This window comes from Cetorhinus maximus, chromosome 11, assembly GCF_964194155.1.
Source record: "Cetorhinus maximus chromosome 11, sCetMax3.hap1.1, whole genome shotgun sequence".
Lineage (NCBI taxonomy): Eukaryota > Metazoa > Chordata > Chondrichthyes > Lamniformes > Cetorhinidae > Cetorhinus > Cetorhinus maximus.
Window position 1 is genome coordinate 87,000,516 of NC_135889.1, and position 26,210 is coordinate 87,026,725.

General features: G+C 39.4%; 1 protein-coding gene across 3 annotated transcripts in view; it reads left to right on the plus strand.

The window, feature by feature from the left end:
• Positions 1-26,210, plus strand: part of ccdc93 (CCC complex scaffolding subunit CCDC93) — a 58,435-nt gene that overhangs the window by 20,898 nt on the left and 11,327 nt on the right. For all 3 annotated transcript variants that reach the window (XM_078552401.1, XM_078552402.1, XM_078552403.1), the window contains 11 exons: positions 2,118-2,154; positions 2,628-2,717; positions 3,852-3,902; positions 6,666-6,752; positions 9,685-9,801; positions 11,686-11,748; positions 12,920-12,993; positions 14,977-15,058; positions 16,305-16,379; positions 19,230-19,301; positions 25,457-25,565. In XM_078552401.1, the coding sequence (XP_078408527.1) occupies positions 2,118-2,154; positions 2,628-2,717; positions 3,852-3,902; positions 6,666-6,752; positions 9,685-9,801; positions 11,686-11,748; positions 12,920-12,993; positions 14,977-15,058; positions 16,305-16,379; positions 19,230-19,301; positions 25,457-25,565 (857 nt within the window). The remainder of the gene's footprint in view (positions 1-2,117; positions 2,155-2,627; positions 2,718-3,851; positions 3,903-6,665; positions 6,753-9,684; positions 9,802-11,685; positions 11,749-12,919; positions 12,994-14,976; positions 15,059-16,304; positions 16,380-19,229; positions 19,302-25,456; positions 25,566-26,210) is intronic.

Genomic DNA, 26,210 nt, shown 5'->3' on the forward strand with positions numbered 1-26,210 from the left:
TAACATTTATATAGCACCTTTAACTTGGGAAAATGGAGGTGCTATACAGGAGTTAAATCAGACAAAAATTGACACGAATCAAAGGATATATCAGGGCAATTAGCTAAAATTTGGTCAGAGTTGGGCTTTAAGGAGTATTTTAAAAGGAGGAGAAGCAGAAGAAATTTCTTGATTTAGGCTCTGGATGGCAGAAGATATGGCTGTTTGGTGGAGTAAGGGATGCACAAAAGAGATTACAGCTGGAAGGACAGAGTTCTTGAAGGGTTGTAGGTTTGGAAGAATTTACAAGAATAGGGTCATGAGAACTTTAAAATCAAGGCATTCGTGGACTTGGAACTAACATAAATCAGCAAGCATGTGGTTAATGGGTGATAAGAACTTGGTTGGGTTAGGATATTAGCAGGAGAGTTTTGGATAAGCTCAAAATTGATGAGGGTGGATGAAGGGAAATTGACCAGGAGAGCATTTGAATAATTAAGCCTGGTGATAATAAAAACTTGGATGAGGGTATCGACAACAGGCGTGCTGAGACATGGATGGAGACTGGTGGTAATACAGAGATGGAAATAGGGGGTCTTTATGATGAACAGGGTACGGGGTTACAAGCTCCACTCAGTTAACTAAGATACCAATGTTGTGAACAATCCATTCAGCTTGATACAGTGGCCAGAGAGCAGAATGGAGCCTGTGGCAAGAGAAGAAAGTTGTGGTCAAGGCTGAAGATATTGCTTTGTTATTTCCATTTTTTTTTCATTGGATAAAGTTATGGCTTATCCAGGACCAGATGTCGGCAAGCAGACTTGATGTTGAATAAGCAGTGAAAGTGCTGGTGGTGAGGTAGAGCAAGGTGCTATCCACATACATGTGGAACCTGAAGCCATGTATTTGGATGATGTCTTTGAATGGCAGCAAGTAACTGAGAAATAAGTCGGGGATAGATTTTGGATTCGCCAGACAATGGAGTCTGAAGATAATTCATTGCAGGAGATTCCCTAGCTGCCACTGGGTAGGTGAGTGAAAACAGGCAGGGCAGTCCTACTCCGCTGTGGCAAAGGGAGGCATTGGAGGAGAATGGCATGGCCTATTCACGTCAAAGGCTGCAGAGAGGTTGAGAAGGTGCAGTGCACCATGGGCGTGTCCACAAAGGAATGCTGTTTGTGACTCTTAATCAGGACTGTGGTGGGGATGAAAACATTTTTATTCATTTAAACTATTACAATGTTTTGTTCAATTTGGAAACGGATTCAAATAATAAAGCTGCATCCAGAGAAAGAATTCTTAAATTCCAAAATTAATACTATTAGCAAAAAACATTAAGGATTTTACAACAGTTCTGCAGTACTTAAGTAGATTTTGAGATGTCATCTGGGGATGTAGGGAATGTATTTACTTAGCAAAGATGGAATATACCATATTGTAGTTAAGAAATTCAAATAGATTTCTAACTCTAACACCAGTTATAAGTTTCTAATTGAAATAATTTATCTTTATGCAGTTTGTGCTAGTCTTAAACTAGTACTCAGTGCGATGTATAGCAACAGACCTGGGATACCTTTCACACTTGAATACTGCACTGTGCTGCCAATGAACTCTGCTGAGATTTTTGGTGTATATATGTTTCTATCCATGCACAGAGCTCTGCTTGCTGGCTAGTTAAATTATAGTATTTGAAATACATTAAATGCATTGAAAATTTTAATTCACTGGACCACTGGAAAACTTATTAATCTTGACTGTAGTGGATCAAGTCATAGTACAGCTGTTGTACACATTTCACTTGATTCGATAGTTGTTTTGGTTTTCTTGCACACTCATTCCATAGATATGTATCCAAGATTGCTTTGCAAAGCCAATAATGATGGTATAGTCAGTGGTTGATTAGCTTCAAATATTACAAGTCTGCTATTACTGCTTGAAATTAATCATGCTTAAAAGTTGTTTTCAAATAATAGAATAGCTGGGCACTGCAAATGATGGCACTCGATTGTTGAATATGATCCACATTGGTTCCAAAGCTGGTGTATTATATATATGATGCAAGCAAATTAATAAAGATGCTTTTGATCATTTGAATGTCCTTATTCAGTATTGATCTTTTTATCTCCCTCTTTCTCCAGTAAGTATGGTTTAAGCAGACAGTCGAAAACTGAAAAGGTAAGAATTAAATTTGAACAAACTCATTTATTCAAAAGATTTAATTTTATCTTTTGTTTGAGATTTTTCCTTTTTGTTTGCTTTGCTCAACATAAACAGTTAAGCTGAACTTATGTTGGTTAAAATGTTGAGTTTAGTTCAACAAATCATACATTCCCACAGTAAGAAGTATTTAAAAGATATTTTAGTTTCTTCCCACTGCCACCCAATTTTGGGGGTGGTGATCAGGAGAATAGCAGGAATTGAGAATGGTGCTAGTTTGTGAAAATTCCTCTTGGCCTTTGAAGTGTAGTCATTTTTGTAAGTTGGCAACTATTTGTATCCTTAATTCATATGTCAGTCAAATGTGCCGTCGAAGGATCTTATTGCAGTCTTTTACTGATATAACCAGATTCTAATCTTTTTCTCTGCTGGTGTCACTTTGAGGTGGTGCATCACTTATTTGCACAATAATTTTCTATTATGTTTTACAGAGTGAAGACAAAAAAGGTGCCCTGGGAACAGGACTGGCAACTGGGGTGACTGACATATCTGAGGAAGATGATTTGCAGGCTGTTGAAGAGGTACATTATTATGCATATTGTCTTTGTAATGAGAAATGTCTCAAGCAATTGCCTTTTCATCTTTTCCTCATGGCTTGTATAATTCTTCAGCTTATATACTACTTAAAATCAGGGGACCACAAATAAAATTTAAATCCATGTTTTTTAATTTGCATACAATTCACATTGTGGATACCGGGTTTTGCTTAAAAAAAAATAGTCCTTTTCAAACCTCTGGAACCGTGAAATTCAAATAGGATAAACCATGAAATAAATACAAGTGCACACTAGACTGAGTTGTCTGGACTTTGAGGGCCAGACTGTCTGCACCCTTGATTTAGAAAATTAGAATTGTGTTAGCTGAATGTCAATGTCCTTTAGCTGATTAAACCTGATTTAATGCCAGCAAGTAACTGGATAATTTGTAGTGGGCAAATTGCACGAGAATTGAAATGTTACATACAACAAAATGGTGGATAACTTCACATCATCCTAATATTGTCAATAGAAAAGGAAAGGGAAAAATCTAGAAGACTAATTAATTAAAATTCAAAGTTGAAAAATTCATAGAAGAAAATTAACTGAATTTTGACTTTTCAAACATAGCCATGTCCTGGGAACTCTCTGGTTCCATTGAGGGTTTTATTGGAGGGAATCCAGCAGGAAATAGAAGTTCAATCCAGGCTGACAACAGCTCTGGCTGACCAGGCCTAGGAAAACAACTCAAAACTTCAGATGTGCTCATTGCCCATCTTTTATTTTGAAAGTGTTTTTGCACGATTTTTGATTTGTTTGGATGTGAGTATCGCTGGCAAGACTAACATATATTGCTTATCCCAATTGTTCAAGTTTGATTTACAGAGTGATTTGCTAGGCCACTTCAGAAATCAAGTACATTTGATATCGAATTGGAGCCACTAAGTAAAGATGTTAGATGAACTATTTGAGAATTGTGGACCTGAATAGTCAACAAATTGAATCATATACAAATGGAACAAATCTTATTGTTTAAGAATATTATCAAACATGAGATTAATTTCCAAACAAATCATTTGCTTTTAACATAGTTGTAGCAGTTAGAGAAGTATTTGAGGCTCAAGTTCTTAACAGATAATTAAAGATTAAAAATTTTGATTTCCATTTATTTGATTGCAGCTTCGCATTAAAAAGCTGATGACTGGAATGGCTGTGATGGCAACTGAAGAGGTAATTAATTTTAAATGTTAAAAGGCCATGTACAAATGTATACATAATGCACAATGTGAGATTAAGTTCAGTGATACTTTTTTTTAAACATTGATTCTCGACATTAAAACTTCTTTGTCATTTGTTCCATCTGATTTTTACTAATAAGCTGCAAGAAGGAAACAATTATTGTTTCTAAAAATTAAGTGTAACATACAAGCCAGAGCTTTGGGACCTAAATGGAATTTCTATACCATATCTATAATTAACAAGATTTAAAATTGTCTATTTTCCTCCTTGACAAGCTGGATGCTGAAAGGAGGTTTCCCCTTGTGGGATAGACTAGAACTAGGGGACACTGTTTAAAAGTAAGGGGTCTTGCATTTAAGATTGAAATGAGAATTATTTTCGCCCAGAGGGTCGTGAGTCTTTGGAGAACACTTCCTGGAGAGCGGTGGAGGCAGGGTCATTGAATATTTTTAAGGTAGAGGTTGACTGATTCTTGACTAACAAGGGAGTTAAAAGTTATTTTGGGGGGTGGGGTAGGTGGAATGTAGAGTTGAGACCACAATCAGATCAGTCATGGTCTTATTGAATGGCAGAGCAGGCTCAAGGTGCTGAATGTCCTCCTCTTAAATTGTATGTCGTATAGCTGAGTTTTTGCAGAAACTTGGATGTTTTTATTGATCTCAAAGCAGTGCTGTTCTGAATTTTATATGAAATGCTGCAAGTAATGTACTAGAGTTTGAAGTATTGGAGTAGTGTGTAGACATATTTGAAACGCTGTTGTTTATGCATGGACTCATTCACAGGCAAGTTTTCCCAATACACTTACGCCTGTCAGGTTTTGGAAACAGTTCACATTCCTGTCAAAGTTGACACCAAGAGAAAACACATTTAACAAAGTAAAATGATATTCTCTGTTCTCTTGGTACCCACCAAAGAAAGTTTAAGTTGGTTTTTATTTACTTCTCTTTGTAGCAGTGATTCAAAGTACACCATTAATTCAATCCATTTGTTGTAATATTTCAAGATAGATTTAATATTTTAATATTTTTTCTTGAATCCTATGTTGGGCAGATTTTCAGTTGTGTACATTGTGTTTTCTGGAACTCTCTTCCTCATTTTATATATTGTATCTCACATCTTGCTTTTTGTGATCATGAAACCATTGAGGTGTACGGGAAGTTGCTGAATTGGAGTCCAGTCAGGACCCTATAAATCTGCTCTGTATGTTTTTTAGCAATTGAGATACACTTAATCCGTCTCCAACAATCAAAAATGTCATTGATAGTAAACTAAGCTGTGACTTCTCTTGTTGAACCAGATAGTTTTTGCCCTCGGCACCCTGCATGACTCAAGTTGAGATTCCAGCCCATTCTCTTGCCATCACAAAAACTATCTGCTTCTACATCTATAACTCTGATTTACCTCAACCCATGTGGTGATAAAACCTTGAGTACTTCAATACCCTGCTTGCTGACTTCTCACATTCCACTCTCAAACTCCAGCTCATCAAAATCTATGCTGAATGTTTCAGCCTACCTCACTGACCTATTTTGGCAACAATACTTCACTTCAAATTTAGTGTCTTATCCTTGTGTTAACATTTAATGTCTTCACCCATCCCTTTCTCTCAAATACACTCTTGAAATATGGGTATTGCTGGCAAAGCTGTTATTTATTGCTCATCCCTACTTGGTCTTGAAGTTTGTGGTTGGATGACTTGAAATACAATGGCTTACTAGGTCATTTCAGAGGGCAGTTAAGATTCAGAAACATTGGCATGGAACAGGAGTCACAAGTAGGCTAGACCAAGGATGGTAGGCTTCCTTTCATAAAGCATATTACTGAAGTATTAAATATTTGTAATTACTATTTCATGGTTACTTCTAGTGGTACCAGATGTGCTTTAAACTGTGTTCAGATTCTCAAACTGCCATTTGAGCTCTTGCTCTCTGGATTACTAATCCATTGCCATAACCACTCCCAATCTTTATAATGCATTAGAGCCACCACCTCTCAAGATTAGGAGAGCTGGTAAATTTGATTGTGTACAGTTTGTCTCCTGTTTTCCCACGCTTCTGAAATTCTTTGGGATGTTTCTTTATATTAAAGGTGCTTTATAAATTTAAGTATCTGTTTAATTCTTTGTAACTTCCTTTCATAAATTGTATCATTGATTACATCCTTGAAAGGTTTGACAAGTATTCCAGAAAACTTAAGTGCAGGGATTTTTTTTTAAAAAGAATTCTTCAAATGTATAGTGCCATAACCCAAGTGTGATAGGAATAACATAACCGTGTGCAATCCTATCCACTAAATCAGAACCATAGTTTCCATTCTGCCACACCCTTTCTTCCTCCCACGCCAAAGGAAAAAACTCAGTTGTCTGTGTCCACAGAGCCAGGAAAGCAATGTCATTAATAAATAGCAGTGTTAAATATCAGGGAAGATCTGTCCAGCATGACTGAGCACTCACTTTGCCCCTGTCATGATATCCTTTATTAAACTAATACATTTGCCCTAGAAACTGGTATAAAATGTGTATCCCTTTGCTCATCCTGGCAGTGTAATATTGTGTTAATTGTAAAAGCACACTTCATGCTTAAATGTAGCCCAGTGGCACCAAATGGCATGGAGCAGTACTTGTTAATTCAAAAATCACCAGTAGATGTTGCATTGTCAAATACTGAAGTTGAAACTGATTTTATCATTCTAACTTTTCAATCTTTGCAGCCCATGGCTTGTTGCTTGCATTTACCTCATATCTTTGACTTTCAGGGAAAACTGACTGCAAGTACAGTGGGTCACATTGTGGGATTACAGTCAGAAGAAATTAAACAGATTGCATCAGAATATGCTGAAAAGGTAAGGTACCTTATCTTATCCTAAGGGGGTTTCAATGCATTTCTCAGCCATTAAATTACTGTTCTCGTATAGGCAATTTGCGCTCACCGAGGTGCTACAAATAGCAAATTTAAATAAATGGAGTTTTTTTTTTAATGGAGGCATTGTTGGGTCAGGATACTGGCAGAATACTGCTAGTTAATGTCATGAGATCTTTATGTCTGCGTGTACAAACACGTGGGGATTTGGCTTAATATATAATCTGAAAGACTGAATTTGAGAATGCAATATCTCCACTGTACTGCACTTGAAAAATAAAGTTTGCATTTTAAAAATGCTGGAGCATGTAATCTAGCAAGATTTTGTTACTTAATTTAAGGATTTGGAAGAGACCGAAGTAATTCCAATATTGTACTGGGAAGACTGGAGTTAAGCACTTGGGGCATGCAAGTTGATGGAAGTTGATGAATATGACCCGAAGAGTGGGCTGGGTTTGATGATTGGACAATTGAAAGGTGCTAAGTGAAATGTGTTTTGGGAGTCTCAATTGAGTTTCTAGTAGCTGAATCCATGTTGATTTTGCTTGACATGTCATGCTAGGAGAATTGTTAGGGTGGAAAATAAAAACATCACATTTGTGCATTAGGTAGTTTCTTGGTTCGGTAAATTATTGCTTAGGACAGTGTTGTACAAGAAATTCTCCCTTTACTCCCACACATATCTGCACTAACACACATCAGAGTGATGCAACTTTAAGTCCTACAGTGCAAAGTTTTCAAGTTAAACTTCACATTTCCCAACAGGGCTAGAAGGCACAATTTTTCTTTTCTCTGCCTGTCCCTTGATTGCAGTCATGTGCAAACTGTTTAGCTGGCCTACACTCTTGACCACATGTACCTTCGGAGAGGTACTGCGATAAAAGAAAATGGGGTTGGGGGCTAGAGGGGTGAGTGGGATGAGGGTGGCATGCAATGGGAATTATCCAATTTGGATTTTGCTCTTCTAGGGGGATTTATCTGCATAGTTCTGGACCTTCACAAACACCAACAACCTGTATTTATATCGTAGCTTGAACGTACTAAAATGTCACAAGGCGTTCACAAGCATTGCCAAGACAAAAGCTACCACACAGCTACATCCGATACTGGGGGAGATGCCTAAAAGCGTGGCCAGAAGTAGGTTTTAAGAGGCATCTTAAACAAGAAACGAGAGGCAAAGCAGTGGAGATGCTTAGGGCCTTGGTAACTCAAGGCATGGCCACCAATAGTCAAGTCATTTAAAATTGGGATTCTCAAGAGACTTGAGTTGGAGGAGTGCAAATATCTCTGAAGAATGTAGGGCTGGAGATGATTACAGAGATATAGGGATGGATGGGAGGCCATGGAAGGATTTGAAAATGAGGATAAGAATTTTAAAATCAAGGTGTTGCTTAACTGGCAGCCAATGTAGGTTAGTGAGTACAAGGGAGAAGAGTGATTAGGGACTTAGTGCTGGTTACTTTAATGTGCAGCAAAGCTTTGGATGGCCTCAAGTTTACAGAGGCAGAATGTCGGATGCTGGTCAGGAGTGGGTTGGAATAATCTAGTCTAGATGTAACAAAAACACTGGTAGGTAAAGGAGTTTGTGGTGGGGACTGAAGATGGGGGTGAGAATTTTTCCATCGGTGAGTTGGGGGTGGGGCCCGCTCGTCGACGCGGGATGACGGGGGGAACCCCCGACGTCATCCCTCCCCATTTAAATATTCAGGAAGGCGGGCGGACAGCAATCAGCTGTCCGCCCGCCGACCTGTCAATGGCCAATTGAGGCCATTGACAGGGTAGTTAACCCAATTAAAGGGCCTGCCCGTCCAACCTTAAGGCTGGCGGGCAGGCCAGGAGCCCTAGCAGGCTTTTGATAAAACATGAAACCTCATCCACTGGCAGGATGAGGTTTCATGTCTGTTTTTAATAAGTTTAATAAAGTTTTAGTCATATTTATTAACATGTCCCATCTTGTGTGACATTGTCACATGAGGGGGACATTTTAATAATTTTTTTATTTTTCTATTTTTTATGTTTATAAATCTTTCACCGATCTCCCTGAGGCAGTACTTAGGCTCAGGGAGATGTGTGCTCTTTTGCCTTTTGCGCACATTGACAGTTGGGGAATCCCTCTTCTCTCTCTCTCTCTCTCTCTCTCTTCCCCCCCCCCCCCCCCGCCCCCCCCCCAAGGAAGCGCATAGCGCTTCCCGTCGGGCAGCCCGCTGGGCAGGCCTAAAATAGTGGCGCTGCCCCTTTTGGCGCCGTCGAGCCAGTCGGGCCCGCCTGCCCATCAAGGGCAAAATTCTGCCCAGTGGCTTCAGTATTCCCATTATTTAATTGGAGGAACTTTCTGCATGTCCAGTACTGAATGTTGGGAAAGCATTCTGATAATTTAGAGACACTGGAGTGGTGGAGGTAGGCAGTGGTGCCGTAGAGCTGGATGTTGTCTACACACATTTTCGAACTGTCTGTTTTTGGCTGATATTGAAAAAATAGGAGGGGGCCAAGGATGGATCCTTGGGGACACCAGAGGTAATGCTGTGGGAGTGGAAAGAAAAGTCATTCATGAGATTATGGTGCCTACTTTTTGTCTGGCACGTCATCTTCTGACTTTGCGAGTGTAGAATTATTACACTCACTCACTCTTGCATTCTCACACACACGCTGAGCTTCCCCTATTCAAAGAACCACAAGATTGTTCTTCTAGAAATTTAAATTTCTAAAAGACAAACTAGGTGTATAAGCAAATTAATTACTGTATAAAACCTTAATGTTAAATGGGTAGTTTCTATTTCAGTTCCATTCTCTTAGTCACAGTCACCTCATTTGACAATAGTTATTTCAACACATTAATGCTGCTCCTTTTGTGACTCAGCAGCAAGCAGTTGTTGCTAGTAGGTTTTGAAGTAAAATGGCAATTTTCATGATTGCAGCAATCTGAGTTTTCAGCCGAAGACCGCCCTGAACGACTTGGAGCCGCTCAGCAACATCGAAGACAAGTTGCATCTTTGAACAAGCAAATCTTGCAACGGTCAAAGCAGTTGGAAGAGGTGAGTTTCTGGAATGAAATCCTGGTATGAAATGTACCTGTATTTTGAAAGTATTTCTTTTTTTGTTCATAATACAAAAGTTTGCTGTCTAGTGAGCAAAACTGTGAAATGAGAATTTCTGAAGCTGCTTTGGATCTTAAGTTTTTAGAATTTGGATTCCTTTTTAAATTGAACAAGTGTAAGCACTTTGACCAGAGGATTGTGTTGGTTTTCTATTTTCAAAGTTTATTTCTCCATAAAAATTCTGGTATTTGTGATTTTTTTTTTAAACATTAAAATTGATATGCAGTAGCAGGCTATAGTACAATTCAGCAACTTCTTAAATTTATATAGCGCCTTTTTAAATGTAGCAAAATAAACCAAATTGCTTTACAATTGGCATCAGACTTGAGAAGAAATAGCATGAAAATTTGGGCAAGTAATGAAGAATTCTGTTGGAATGGTTGGGATAGATGGTGGGTGGTTGCAGGGTATGGCAAGACAGATTTAGGGAGAGTGTTTCAGATTACTCTGCGATCGATCTTACAATGTAGGAAGGGCACAGACTGCGCAAGCAAGAACATTCCAGAAATGGGAAGCCACAACGCTGAGGAGGGTTTTAAGATCAGGGTGAGGATTTTGAAGTTCATGCAATGAAGTATAGGAACATATTGGAGATCAGGCAGGAAAGAGGTTGTCTTGAGTAGGTTGCAGATGGAAGATGCCTGAATGAGTTGGACTTTTAAAAGCATGGAGCTCAGGAGGCCATTGGAATAGTTGAATCAGAAGGTCACAAGGACATGAGTGAAGGTTTCAAAAAAATCAAGTAGGAATAGTGGAGCCATATTTTAGAGATGGAAGTAAATGTTTTTAGTGATGGTCTTTGACTCAACTGAGCTGAACTTCAATCAGCAATTGAGATTGCACAACATTAGGCTGAGTTTGTGCAGGCATCCAGGGAATTGGATTAGGGAAACAGTGACCCAAAACAGGACCAAAAGGATGATTTCTCATCTCCGAATGTTGACCTACATTAGTTCTGGCACACCCATAACTTGGTTTGAAATAGGCAGTACATTAGACAGTGGAATCAAAGTTTGAGGTTGTTGATAATCCTGTTGAAACTCTGTTTTCACATTTCAAAATGCCTGTTACAGAAGTGCCACACAAAAGCAAAACAAAGCTGAGACTTGAATTTTGGCAGAATATAAATTGAAGTACATTCTTATACTTTAAAATCATCGTTAGCAATGGAGGCTCAGTTTGGGAAGCAGGGGTGGTCCCTGCCCAAGACTTGCAATAGCTCTTAGTCAACAACCTGGATGGAGCACTGGGAAGCTATGGCAAGATTGTGATGATAAAGAGAAATCTGTGGTTTTAGGAACCATGGGTGCAGAGGTGGAAGAGATTGCAGAGAGTTCCAGGTAGACGCAATGGAAGGAATGGGCCAGTATCTAGCAGATATCTTTGCAGACAACGGTAATGTAATACATTTGTGTAGACAGTCCAAGGCTGCTGAGTAAAATGCTATGGAATTGTACTGCATGAGTCATTGCAGTTTAATGACCAGTGCAGTCAAGCTATAATGAAACTTTAATAGGGAATTGGGTGTTGGGGTGTGTTGCCAGGACAATTAGGTTGTTAAACTAATGGAAAGATTAGACAGTCCAAATGTATAGACTATTTGAGCTAGGTCAGTTAGGGTAAACCAGGGAACATGAGTATATAAGGCACTACGTTAGATATTAGGTACTTTTTGCGAGGGCCATTGATCTCTAGAATAAGTTGTACATGCGTTTGTTATGGACATTCAGAATTGAGTTGTTAACTCTTGGGTTAGTAACCATGTATATGACCAAATGGATGCAATGAAATTATAGTAAACTTTTTATATTCTCTTAATAGCTTCAAGTTAAATATAGTGGGATTCAGGCAACATGTGAGGAAGCAAAGAAGAAACTGGTGGAGGTAAGATTATTTCATTTTGGATGACAAGTAAATCTAGCATCTTTAAATTGCCTAAATCGTCTGTAGAATCATGGGTGTAGTACAGCATGGATGATAGTATAGTACAGCCATTCAACCTATTGAGTCTCTGTCTCTTTCAAAGAACAATCCAGTTAGACCCTCTTCCTGGCTCTCCCCATATCCTGCTGTTGTTTTTCTTCAACTATTTATTCGGTTGCCTTTTGAAAGCTTTTATTGAAAACCTGTTTCCACCACCCTATCAGTGCAATCCACACCTAAAACACTCGCACTGCGTTTATATATTTTAAAAGTATTTTTCCTCATGTCGCTTCTGATTCTTTTGCCGATTATCTTAAACCTGTCCTTCCTAAAATATGGTTCTCAGAATTAGATGCACTACTCCAGCTGGGGCTGAAGTACTGTTTTATATAGGTTTAGGATAACTAACTGACTTTTGTACATTCTTCTATTTATAAAGCCCATATACTTTATTAACAGCTTTGTTATCCTGTCCTGCCATCTTCCTAGATCTGTGCACAATACCCATAGGCCTCTATTCTTACAGACCTTTTAAAATTGTACTATTAGCTCGTATTGTCTCTCCTCATTCTTCCTATCAAAATGTATCACCTCTCATGTATACTTATCCTTCCTTCTTGAGAAGGCTAAGCCTATTTAGCTAAATGATAAAGTTAATATCTTCTGGAAACAGTTATGATTGCAAAAGCAGAGACTACAAGTGGAGAATCTCCTTGTGGGTAATCTGGTTGGTGAAGAGAGGGAAAGATAATGAATATAGGCTAATATGTTCACTTTATTAACATTTCTGTGGGCAAATGGAACTGTCAAGGCTGCATTGATCTAGCAATATATTACCGTATTAATGTCATATGAAACTGAAATTTAAATTGTTTTATCATTTGCATATTTGTCAGGATTTTTTTGACATTTCAAAAAATGTTAAGTTGGACAATATATTACAGGGTTTATTTAATACAAACAAAAGTAATGCTGGAAGTACTCGTCTGCACAGATGTTTATGACTGCTAAGATTTCAAGTTGATGACCTTTTCTTGTTTCTCTCTTCATGGATACTGCCTGACCTGAGTATTTTCAGAATCTGTAGTATTTCACTTTTATAGCATTGTTTCACTAAGCTTTTTATTTACAGGTTGTGAATTATGGGCAGAAATTGGATAAAGAGCTGTCTACTGTTGAAACTGCAGAATCCCAAGCTGATTCTAGGTAGGTGATAGTTGCATATTTTAAGTCTTCGTAGATTTTGCAGAGGAACAACTAAACCTTAACGTTCCAATACAACCACAATTTTAAGTTCATGCAGCATACAGAAAAGTCTGGTGTCTGCAAGTATAAATTTTTAAATATGAACGTAACTTTTGGGACAATGGAGCTGGTAGTTAAATAAGTTGAAATAAATGTCAAAATGAGAATTGTTAAAGGTAGGAAAATAGAAAAGTGACTTGTAGATTGCAAGAGCAATTCAAGTTTTTTTGATGTTATGCATGTGATGCATGACAGGTAAGGCTGAATATGTTGGTTGCAGACAAGTGGAATTGAAATATAGATGGTTAGAAAAATAAAAGTATTTACAGGTAATGGCTAGATAAATTCCAGATCAAGTAACATTTCCAATGTAATACCAATAAACTTCAGATTTTTCATTACATGGAAATGAAGACAGATGGGGCATCTGGAGCATGACCAGCATCCTAGAAAAAATGGAATCAGCATCACTAACCATTTTTAGGAGTTCTTAAGTAAGGAAGATGTGCCTGAGAGCTAGAGGATAATGACTACAAGTGCAAAATGATGGCAGCAATTTCCAACCACTCAACTTGTATAGTATATTCCATCTTGAATTCTTCCCGTAACATTTAATCATAAGGATAGAGTGAAACATGGAAAATATTTTCCCTTGAGGGAGTAAATTGAATAAACTCTCTGGCTTTCTATGCCACGTTGTTTCCATGCCTGGTTGCCTTCCTATGCTTGGTTTATTTGCATAGTTGTAGCAGTTCAGGAACTATTTGGTTCTACAGATCATTCACTTATCTAAAAAAGCAAAGCATTCTGGAGGCTGGAAATAAAAACAAACTGTTTGAAAATGCTCTGCAGCTTGGGTAGCACCTGTGGAGAGAAAAAGACTTTATATTTCAGAATGATGGCCTTTCATCAGGCACCATACTAGCTGTCATATTCAGTTATCTGTCTTTAATTCTCATGGGCATAAATCCTGCTCCTAAGCAGATATGTATCTTTTATTTTTAAGGTGTTCATTGATAATTTAGCCACCTTGGTACATTTTGTTATGTTAAAGATGCTACATAAATGAAGGTTGTTATTGCCAAAGCACTCTAATGTTCCACCTCAGTCTATTTCATTTGTGCACTACTTTGTTAGGGAAAGGTGAATTCTCCACTTCTCATGGAGGTCTTATTGAAGGGCCTGGGTTTCTTTTGAGATAAGGTGACAAATGCACAGCATATTCTAAAATTGGCTTTGCCTAATGATCTGGATTGCGCTGAATAACTTGCATCAATAAGCTTCGCTGTCTTAGTGAATAGTGTAACTTGCAAAGCAAAAAGTGAGAGAATACCGGGAATTATACACTAGTAATCCTAATATGAGTAGCCATCACATTTCTCCTCATTCCTGTTCTACTTTTATTTTTACACAAACTTAATAGCTTTGTTTTCTTAAATTAACTTTAGGTAGTTTTTCATTCAGATATAGACTATAGTGGTTTGTTTTGTTTGTAAGATTCACAGTTGTGATTTAAAATAAAGGAGCTGTTTTATTTTTTTCATGCTGACTTATATTTTAACCGAAAAGCAGAATACTGTAGATGCTGGAAATCTGAAATAATTGGTGGTATTATGAAGTGTCCTGATGAGTGCGAGACAAAAAGCTTAGACATGTCTCTCTTTTTTCAGCAATACTCAAAATCTGAAATAAGAACAGAAAATGCTGGAAATGCTCAACAGGTCACGCAGTATCTGGGGAGAGAGAGAAAGAATTAACTTTTCAGGTCGATGGCCTTTCATATTTCTCATGAAAGGTTATTGACCTGAAAAGTTAATTCTGGTTCTCTGCCCATAGATGCTGCTTGACCTGCTGAATATTTCCAACATTTGCTGTTTCATTATAGTATTTTATACTACACCAGTGCAAAATACAGAAAAAAATAAAAGCTCTGTTTCCAATTAGCATACTGGAGAAGTTGAGAGCATTGGTCACAATGAATGAAGGTCTAAAGGACCAGGAACAGCAGTTTAGGAATCATTGCAGGGTAAGTGTTTTAAATTTTTTGTTTTGTATGACTGTGTATATTTAGATTAGTGTGCTACTGTAGTGACAAAAGCCTTAAACTGGTTTAACTGGCTGGATGATGTACCTTGGATCTTTAAAGAAGTTTACCATAGAAGCTCATCTTTGTAAATTGTGTATCTTGCACTAATCCCACTGGTCCTGCTTCAGCAATGCATGAAACATGGGATTTTTGTTCTCTTTTTTTTTAATCTCTTTTTTTTTCTTTCTTTCTTTTCCCTCCCACCCACCCCACAAAACTTTCTTCCAGTAATAGGCAACCAGCTGCTTCAGGTCTCCGATTCTGCCCACTACCCTTCGTCCTAATCAAGCACTAAGCTTAGTTCAAATGGCTTGATGTTAACTTCTGATATTCTGTTTTAATCTGAAAATCGCTTTTTTTTTCAGACTTTGTGCTTGGATCATTTATTCTTGTAAGCAGAAAATGCTAACTTGCACAAAATTTGTATTCTATTGCTACAGATAATTAACCTTGAGCAATTTTGACAGACTAGCATACAAGAGTAATAATATCCAAAGTAATGAAATTTCAAAAGATTCAAAGGTCTAATTAAAGATATCTTGCTGCACCAATAGTTCTCTAAACTAGTGTTTTCAGTTATAAAAGTCTGGCCTTTTTAATTTGCTCTATATATAACCTCAGGCATTCGTATGTTGTACATTTCTATTAAAATTAATTTGATGCCAAAAAGCCTGCAGTAAACATTTATCCTCAAACTTGTGTTCTTTTGTAAGGACCAAGAGATACTATAAGTTTGAGCAGCTTCTATAATCGTCCATTCAGTCTGTACAGCCATACCATTGTTTCAGTTGAGGTTATCTCCTCCTCTCATCATCATATGCATGACTGTCTTACTGGATGTGAACCCACTATTCAGAGACTGTAGACCCCCATCTCCACTCTCTAGGATTGTCTGGAGTGGAATGGAACCCATACCTGACTCTGAGCTAGACAATAATTTAAACTCCCTGTAAGTAATTCTTGCCAAATAACAGATGAAACGTGAAATACTGCAGAACGGACACAGGTTGCAACAGTTGCATTTTATTAACATGAATAATTTGTTTAAAATAAATAATAACATAAATATTTTTCTAAGATGACCAGTCTAGCTATTATGGCACAGCAATGGCTTAGTAAATGAAAGGACTTTCAGTTTGATTGTAGGCAATTTGCATCATGTGAATTTTGAGCTGCTTATTTTCAGGAAGAAATGGCTCGATTACAACAGGTTATCAAAAATCTTAAGGGTGTAGCAGGGACTGAGGAAGCTGAAGAAAAGGTATGTGGCACTGTATAAGAAATGATTGTCTTGATGAACATCTTATCTGTCCTAATCTGTATAGAATTCTTGAGATGAGCATAAGAATATGGAGACACATTGAATTCAGATTTTTCATTTTTTTCCCCTTCCTACCTTAAGTGCTGAAGTCAACATGGCCTAGAGAAGGTTGCAGCATCTTTAGTCTTTCCAAAGAACATTGTCCTTGTAGCATTTCCCCTTCAGTAGTACATAATTGAAAAAAAGTTAGTTCTGCAGAATTGTAGAATTCACAACACAGAAGGTGGCTACATGGTCATTTAATCTTCTGTGCTGCTAGTTGTTCATTTAGAATGATCTAAACTAATCCTATTCCATTTCCCTGCCTTCTCCTCATCTCATTTTATCTTCATGCTGTCTCTATATAGCAGAAGTCAATGTTTTAGCCTGAGTGTTTGTTTATTTTTTTTCCAATTTGTTTAGTCTTCTACCATAACCAATAAGCTTCCATAACCAAAATATTCTCTCGCCAATATCATGTTCCATATTCATTGCTTACAAATTCATTCCAAAAATTTTGCACCAGTACTTGAGAAGGTCCAGGAAAAAATGGCCAAAGAACCTAAAATGGCTTCACTATTGCCCTCTAGTATCTTCCCCTCTTCCTTATTGCCAATCAATACTTACACTGTAAGTCATGTCATGCTAAAGTTTTCCCATGTTGTTTTAATGTGAGGCACAAGATAAGTAGCTATTCCACCTTCATTATAAGTAAGGTACTCCCACTGACTGGAACAGATAATAGAAAAGTAAATAATTAACTTATTTTTATAATAGGGCCTTGGATGACCTTGAGACATCCCAAGCATTTCACAGCCAGTGAGGAACTTAAGAAATGTTATTACATAGTGGGACCATTCTGTCTGCCATGTTTCTAAGTGCAATATGATAAATCATAAATGGCTAGATCTATTTGTGATATTGAAAAATTTTTATCCAGGTCACTGGCAGAGCTCCCCTATTTTTCTTTGAAATGAGCCATAGACCTTTTGCATCTACCTGAAAAGGCATGGGAATTCTTACTTTCATCTTTTTAAAGCAACATTAAACTATGTAAATTATTTGCAATCATAGTTATGGAATGATACAGCACTGAGGAAGTCATTCAGATCATTTTGCCTGTGCTGGCTTTTTAAAAGAGCTATTCAATTAATCCCATTAGTCTGAATCTTCAGTGCTTCCTCCAAGTGGTGCTCAACATGGAGGAGCACTGATTCATCAGCTGAGGGGGAACAGTTGGTGGTAACCAGCAGGAATTTTCCTTGCTAATGTATGACCTGATGTCATGAGGATTCCCAAGGCAACTTCGTCCCTACTGAGTACCACTGCTGCCACCTCTGGTGGCTTTGTCCTGTCAGTAGGACAGGCCATAACCAGGGATGGTGACAGTAGTGCCTGGGGCATTGCCTGTAAGGTATGATTCTGTGAGTACGACCATCAGGTTGTTGCTTGCCTAGTCTGTGGGACAGCTCTCCCAATTTTGGCACAAGTCACCGGATATTAGTAAGGAGGACTTTGCAGGCCGACAGTAGACTGTCGTTTCCGGTTTGTTCTTCCAGTTTCATTCCTCTTAGACTTCGTAATGTTTTGATACACTTGAGTGGCTTGCTAGAACATTTCACATGTGGGCCAGACAAGGTAAAGATGGCAGATTTCCTTCCCTAAGGGACATCACTGAACCAGATGAGTTTTTTTCAACAATTGACATGGTTTTGTGGTTACCACTAGATTAGCTTTTAATTTCAGATTTTATTAACTGAATTTAAATTCCACAAGCTGCCGTGGTGGGATTTGAACCTGTGTCCCCAGACCATTAGCCTGGGCCTCTGGATTACTTGTCTAGTAGTATTAGCACTACACTGCTGCCTCCCCCCACATCCTTCTTCTAAAATATGGTCCCTATAATTTGCCATAATGCTCCAGCTGTGGCCTAACCAATATTTTATAAAGGTTCGGTATAAGCTATGCTTTGGTTATTAAATGTCTCCAAAGCGGTCGGATTGGTCAACCTATGCATTCACCACTTGTGGATTTGACAGTCACAACACTGGACCAGTGATTCTCCATTATAGTCTGAGATTAATAACTTTTGATCTCCACAATTGTATTTTGGCAGATTTAACAATTGTAAGCCACACCAACTGCTTTGTTTATTTGGATTCCACTAGCAGTGCCAATATAACATTAATGAGAGAGATTAAGTTACACCATGTAAAATTTTGCTCTGAAAAACAAAATTTTACATGGTGTAATTGTAAATTTGTCTTCTCACCATAAAAAAATCTTCAATCAAAAATGAGATCTTGCTGCTAATCTACCGATTCAAGTTTGTCTAATTCTCCTCAATTTGCAGGTTACTTCAAATTCCTGCTATTTCTCACTGGAACAATGATGGAGGTCTATGCTAGTCAACTCTTCCCTCTCCTAGTTAAATTGTACTTCTATTACAGTCATATACTGTTCATGAACCTTTCTCCTGGCGGACTTTTTAGTAGAGTAGCAGATTCAAGTGGAGAAAAAAATTACCCAAGGAAGGTAGAATCCAATTCCCCAAACAAAGAATCCCTGGGATAAGTTCTACACATACTGAATGAGGGTGATTTATTAGTTCTGGAAATGTGTAAATTGCTATTACGGTAATTACCTTGGTAATTAATGACATCAGTGGTCTCTTTAATTTGCTTCCAACAGTTTAATATTTTGAATTGCAAAAAATGTTTTTTAAGGAATCTGCAGGATATGGTCTGTCAGGATGATGTGTATTAAAGCTGTTAAAATTTGTTTCAAACAATCTTTTAATTTTTTAACCAGGAACACAATGAATTGATAGAACAACAGTATAAAGGAGACAAAGAAAAACTACAGAAAATACGATTGTTGTTGGTAAGTAACATTCAAGCCACACAAGTACCAGACAATGATCATCTCAACAAGTGAGAATCAAACCACCTCACCTTGATGCACAACTTTAATATTCATTCATGGGATTTGGGCGTCACCAGCTAGGCCAGCATTTATTGTCCATCCCTAATTGTCCTTGAGAAGGTGGTGGTGAGCTGCCACCTTGAACCGCTGCAGTCCATGTAGTGTAGGTACATCCCCAGTGCTGTAAGGGAGGGAGCTCCAGGATTTTGACCCAGTGACAATGAAGGAATGGCGATTATATTTCCAAGTCAGGGTGGTAAGTGGCTTGGAGGGGAACTTCCAGATGGTGGTGTTCCATATATCGGCATTCCTTCACTGTCGCTGGGCCAAAACCCTGGAACTCCCTCCTTAACAGCACTGGGTGTGCCTACACCACATGTACTGCAGCAGTTCAAGAAGGCAGCTCACCACCATAAGGGCAATTAGGGGTGGGCAACAAATGCTGGCCTAGCCAGCACTGCCCAAATCCCATGAACAAATAAAAAAAAAAAGGAACAATAACATTCCCACCACTGAATCCCCACCATCAACATCCTGGATGTAACCATTGGCCAGTAAATTAACTAGACCAGCCACATAAATACTGTAGCTACAAAGGCAGGTTGGAGGTGCGAATTCTGCAACGAGTAAATCACCACCTGACTCCCCAAAACATTTCCACCATCTACAAGGAACAAGTCAGGAGTGTGATGGAAAACTCTGCACTTAACTGGATGAGTGCAGCTCCAAAAACACTTGTGCAGCTCAGCAGCATCCAAGACAAAGCAGCCCACTTGTTTGGCACCCCATCTACCTTCTTAAAAATTCACTCCCTCCTCCACCAGTTAACAGTGGCTGCAGTGTGTACATCTAACATACCAAGGCTCCTTCATCAACAACTTCCAAACCCACACCCTGTGCCACCGAGAAGAACGAAGACAGGCAGGCAGAAACACCATTCTGTCTTGGAAATATATCAATATTGCTCCATTGCTGAGTAAATATCCTGAAGGTCCCTACCTAACAGCACTATGGGTGTACCTACACCTCACAAACTAGAGTTCAAAAAGGTGGTTCACCATCACATTCTCTAGGTCATCTAGGGATGGGCAATAAATGCTGGCCTAGCCAGAAATACCCACATCACAAACCAATATACTTTTTTAGTGGTACCTTTTTAATATTTGAGATTGTACCAATCATAAATGCAAATGAAATATGCCATTCAGACATTCTTCGCTTATTCATCAAGAAAAACCTAGTTGTTTTCTACTCCTTCAAACCCTCCTCCCCAAAATCACAATATTCAACTGTTGTATTTTCTTCCATTACTCCGCCAGAAGTCCATGTCATGTCTTGATTATTGCATGTAATGTGGATTTATCTCCATTTCCCCAATTTGAACCTTTGCTCCCCTGTCTTAATCTCTCAATTTAAACTTGCTAGTGCTGCAAATTTTCCTACACCATTCACTATCTTGTGTAACTCCAATTTCTGCTCATTTGCCTCCTTTCAAGATTAGAAGTCTTCTTCATGGGCTCCTCAAAGAGTCATATTGAACTTGGAGACATTAATTCTGTTTCTCTCCATGGATGCTACCAAACCTGAGTTTTTCCAGCACTTCCCATTTTTATTTGAGAAGCTACACTTCTCTAGTCTCCGTTCATAATCTGAGCACTTAATGTTAACTTTTTGGCTGTTCTGAGTTTCCAGGTCTTGAATGGCTCATGTCTTGCCAAAACTTGGTATATACTCTGTGGCTTGACCAATTTTTTTTTCTTATTGAATATCCATGCTATATCCCAAATAAAGTATTAAAATATGAATGGGATAACATTCGTAACTGTATTTAAAGAACCCATATCAGTAATTGGTTAATTTTCATATACATTTGCTTGCATTCATTCACGAAATTAACTGAGAGCCAACGCAAAATGGCTTGCTGTGGCTTGTTCCTTACTTAATGTGGATTCTATTAGGTGGTAGCTGCAAATAACCCTGCTGAAGAACTTGGACAATTTAAAAGAAAGATTTGCATTTGTATAGTGCCTCACAACCACGGGATCTTGCAAAGAACTTTACTGCCAGTGAAGTACTATTGACGTGTAGTCATTGCTGTAATGTAGGAAATGTGGCAACCAATTTGAGCATGGTATTTTAACCTGGTTTGTATAATTTGGGCTTACTGAAATGGCAAGAATCAGGTTAAGCATATAGTACTTTCAACTGCAGTGTAGATATTGGTGTCATTAAACAAATCTCCCATCTCCAAGGAAGTATGATACCTATTGCTGTTTGGCATCTCTTTCCCGGGTACTGCGGACAAGGTCTTTGTGGCTAAACAGATCCAGAAAAATGTCGGGATCAAAATCTGGAATTGTTGCTTGCCTTCGTCGACTTGACCAGAGCATTTGATTCTTTAAATCATGAAGCTCTATAGATCGTCCTCCAACGCTTTGGTTGCCCATTGAACTTTGTTACCATCCTGAGACTCCTGCATGACAACATGACCGCCACCGTCCTGAGAGAAGGATCTGAAACTGACACCTTTCACATCCGGGCTGGGGTCAGGAAAGGTTGTGTGATCACCCCCACCTTCACCATTTGCCTGACCGTCATCGCCTACCTCATTTGAGATGACCTACCACCTATCAGTATTGTCTGGACGGGAAGCTCTTCAGCCTTGGTTGCTTCCAGGCAAAAACAAAACTCTCCACCATGGACATCCACTACCTTCGGTTTGCGGATGACTGAGTGATGGCTCACTCTGTACAGGGCATGGAAAGGACACTTGATCTCTTCAACACCTCATATCTATAAGAGGCTTGGCCTGTCCTTAAACATCGCCAAGGTGAAGGTCCTTCAACCTTCCCCGGGCCAGTTGAGCATACCCCGTGCCATCCATGTAGATGGGGTGACTCTGAACTATATGAAGCACTTCCCTTATCTCAGCAGCCACTCTCCCAAGGGACTACCATTGATGAGGAAGTCCAGCACTGAGTCAACTGTTGTGAGCGCTGCCTCCTTCAAGCTGCACCGATGTATCTTTGACAACAGGGACCTTTGCAAGTCACCAAATGTTCTGGTTTATAAGGCCATTGTGTTGACCACCCTGCGCGACTGCAGCGAAACATGGACCGTCTACCAACGCCACATTAGAATCCTTGAGAGCTTCCATCAGCAGTCCTTGCATCGAATCCTGGGGATCAAATGGCAGGACCGCCAGAATAACGCAAGCGTCCTCCATGAAGTTGCGTCTACCAGCATTGAAGTCCTGCTGTTGCAGAACCAACTCCGATGGATGGCCCATTGCGTCCGGATGCCCGAAAACTACCTCACTCAACAGGTTCTCTTCTCGCAGCACTCCATTGGCCAACGCTGAAAGGGCAGCCAAAGGGAAAGGTATAAGGATATGCTCAAGGTCGCCCTAAAGCACGGAGGCATTAACTCCACTGACTGGGAACAGACTGCTACCAATCACTCGCCATGGCACCACTTGGTCCATCAAGGCGCAAGCCACTTCAAGGCTCAGCGACTTGACAGTGAGGCAGAATGGCAGAGGAAGAAGGAGGAAACCAACCCGGGGCTACGATTTCCACTCCCCTGCTCGACAATGTGCTCCCACTGCAGAAGAACATGTGGATCTAGAATTGGGCTCCTCAGTCATCTAAAGTCTCACCAAGCCTGACGGACATCATCCTCGATTCCGAGGGACTGCCGCCAGCAAGTTAAATAAATCTCCAATCTCCAAAGAAGTATAACACCTACCGTTATTTTGCATTTCTTTTGAACTACCCTCATCAGTAAGGCACATCACGGGCATGTAATTAATTGAAGATCGAGGAAATTGATCTAAAAGTGCACCAACTGAGAAATCGTACATTCTAAATGCCCAGCAAGACCCATGCTAATGATTTTTGTGCCTAAATGCTGTTTATGGCATTGCTTGTTTGCAGAGTAGTTTTGTGGATGATACACCAAAAATAGCTGTCCCCCATGAAGCTAATAATTCATTTAAAAATATATCTGCCCCTTAAATTATGGTATTTGCTCTTAATTCCTGTATGGGCACCACTATGTACCATAATTTCTCTTCCTCCTCCCATCAAAAAACTTCAACTTGTATAAACTAATCCAGCACATTCTGTCGCTATAAAAGTAGTTACTGTATCTTAAAAGGCCTATGGCCGTTACTTCCTTGGTGTGGCAATCGGCGTCGGATTGCCACTCCGTGCCCACTTACCTACACCACACTTCTTCCATGTGCACCTTGCCCGACCTTCTGACTCAGGCCAGAAGAGATTCGGGAGCGCAGCAGTCTCCGAGGTTCGGCATCAGAGTCCAGCATAGTCGGATTGAAGGAGGACATGTCCCATTTTCCACGGCACTAGCTACTGTAAAGCAGGTAAGTTTAAAGGTCTGATTGAAATTGACCAGCCAGGGAGAAGGTAAGTGGATAAGATAGGGGTTTGCGGGGGTGGGGTTTGCCCGGACATCTTCTGGGGGGGGGGGGTGGGGGGGGTTGGTGGGTCGGTGGGTCAGACATCGGGGGGTGGTTGTCAGAGGACAGGATGTGGGTGGTTACAGGCGAGTCAGGGAGGTGGGGTTCGGGTCCAGAGTGGGGGTCTGGCTGAGTCAGTTGGTGGGGTTGGGCCTTTGGGGGGGGTGGGTGGTGGGGTTGGGTCTGCAGGGCAGTGGGTGGGGTGAGGTCGGGTCTCCTGTGTGGGGCGTCGAGTCAGACCTGCATGTGGGGGGAATCCCATGGAACGGTCGGGGAATACTGTGGAGGGGGTGGCTGAGTGTCCTAGGGAGTTTGGCGGGGGGTGGTGATGGTGAAGGTGGACGGAGTCCCGTGGGAGGGTCGGACTGGGTCTCTACAATAGTTACTCACGTTAGAAGTGGTTTTAATCTTCTAACTTTTTCTGAGTGACTGCTGGTATAACACAACCGGAACCATCCAAAGTTTGCGATTTAAATCTCATTTTCGTATGGTTCACAGTGCAGGGCAATTGCCTAGAGGACGTTTGCACCTCTGGGAGATTGCCATGCAAGTGCTTACCTGTGAAGTTCCGAGAGAGATTCGTCCGTGCATCTTTGGTGTACCCCACCCCCAAATCTGACGCTGGGGAGCCTGGAAAATAACAGATCTTCCCCTCCTATAGATATTATTTGGCTCATTATTTCATGCCTAGCAAGAAATTTTCTCCACTTCATCCTTGATTGACCAATTTTCTGTCATCCCAAGGCATGTTGTATATAATTATATTCTTCTTAGTTTCCCTGTCAAATGGTCAATGCTAACAATATCTTTAACAATACACTTTTTGTTATTCAGTAATAGGTTAAAGGTTCACTATATCATACATGTGATGATTAAAGTCATACTTTCATTTCCAACACATCCATTTCCAAGCAGGGAAGGTACATTATAAGGGAGTCAAAAAAACATAGATTTTGAAGTGTCTCAAATATTTGTGTTTCATATACAGTGAGTCACTTTGTAATGCAGTGATCAGCATTCTATAAATACAGCATCTATCGTTACACATAGCATGATCCCAGAAAAAGCAATAAGATGAATGATGATGGTTAAGGAAGACAGCACAAAACAAGCTCCTAATACAAAAGCAAAATACTGCTAGTGCTGGAAGTCTAAAATAAAAACTGAAAATGCTGGAAGAACTAAGCAGGTTGGGCAGCATCTTTGGGGAGAGAAACGGAGTTCACAAAGTTCTGGTGAAAGATCATTGACCTTTAAAAGTTAACTCTGTCTCCACAGTTGCTGCCAGACCTGAGTATTTCCAACATTTTCTGTTTGTGTTTCAGATTTCTAGAACCAGCAGTATTTTGCTTTTCTAATACTAATATTAAACTTGAATATCTAGAAGTTTGACTTCCAAGTGGAGGGTCCAAATTATTGATGTAGACCAAAGGATTCTGGATATACGTTCTAGGAATTCATTAAAGTAGACTGGATTGCATTTTAATTTTTCATTGTTTGAAATTGATCTATCAGTCATTGCAGGTACGAAACTACTGATTTGAAACTATACACTTAATGGACAGAAGTATTTGGAGTTGCTGTATAGGGTATCTAGTTCTGATGTTTTGCAAATACATTTGTTTCCTTTCAGGCTCGACGAAATAGAGAAATTGCTGTTTTGCAACGAAAAATTGATGAAGTACCAAGCAGGGCAGAATTGACCCAATATCAGAAACGATTTGTTGAGCTCTACAATCAAGGTGTGTATTTAATCTAGCACGTTTTTAACCTTTTTAGAATAATGTGCATTCTTTCCTAATGACCTCTCCTTGAAGTCCATTAATGGACATACATATATGACCACTAGCTTTTCTAAGAGAAGTACTTGCCTATATGAACATATGAATTAGGAGCAGGAGGAGGCTATTCGGCGTCTTGAGTCTGCTATGCCATTCAATAAGATCATGGCTGATGTGATTGTGGCCTCAATGCCACTATCCTGCCCCCAATACACTTAGATTTTTGACTAACAAGAGAATCAATCTACTTCTGCCTTAAAAATATTTAATGACCCTACCTCAACCACTCTGGGGAAGAGAGTTCCTCAAACTCATGAAATTTCTTCTCGTTTCTATCATAAATTGGAGACCTTTGACCTTAAACTGTGTCCCCTAGTTTGGCCTGTTCCACAAGGGGGAATATCTTTTCAGCATCCATTCTCTCAAGTACCCTCAGGATCTCTTATCATTCAATAAGATCACCTTTTTTCCAAACACCAATGGATACAGGCCCAACCTGTCCAACCGTTCCTCCCAAAGGTAACCCCTTCATCCCAGGAACCAGTCATTTTTTAAAAATTATTTTAAAAAATTTTTTGCACATCAGTGATTTTTAAAAAAATATTT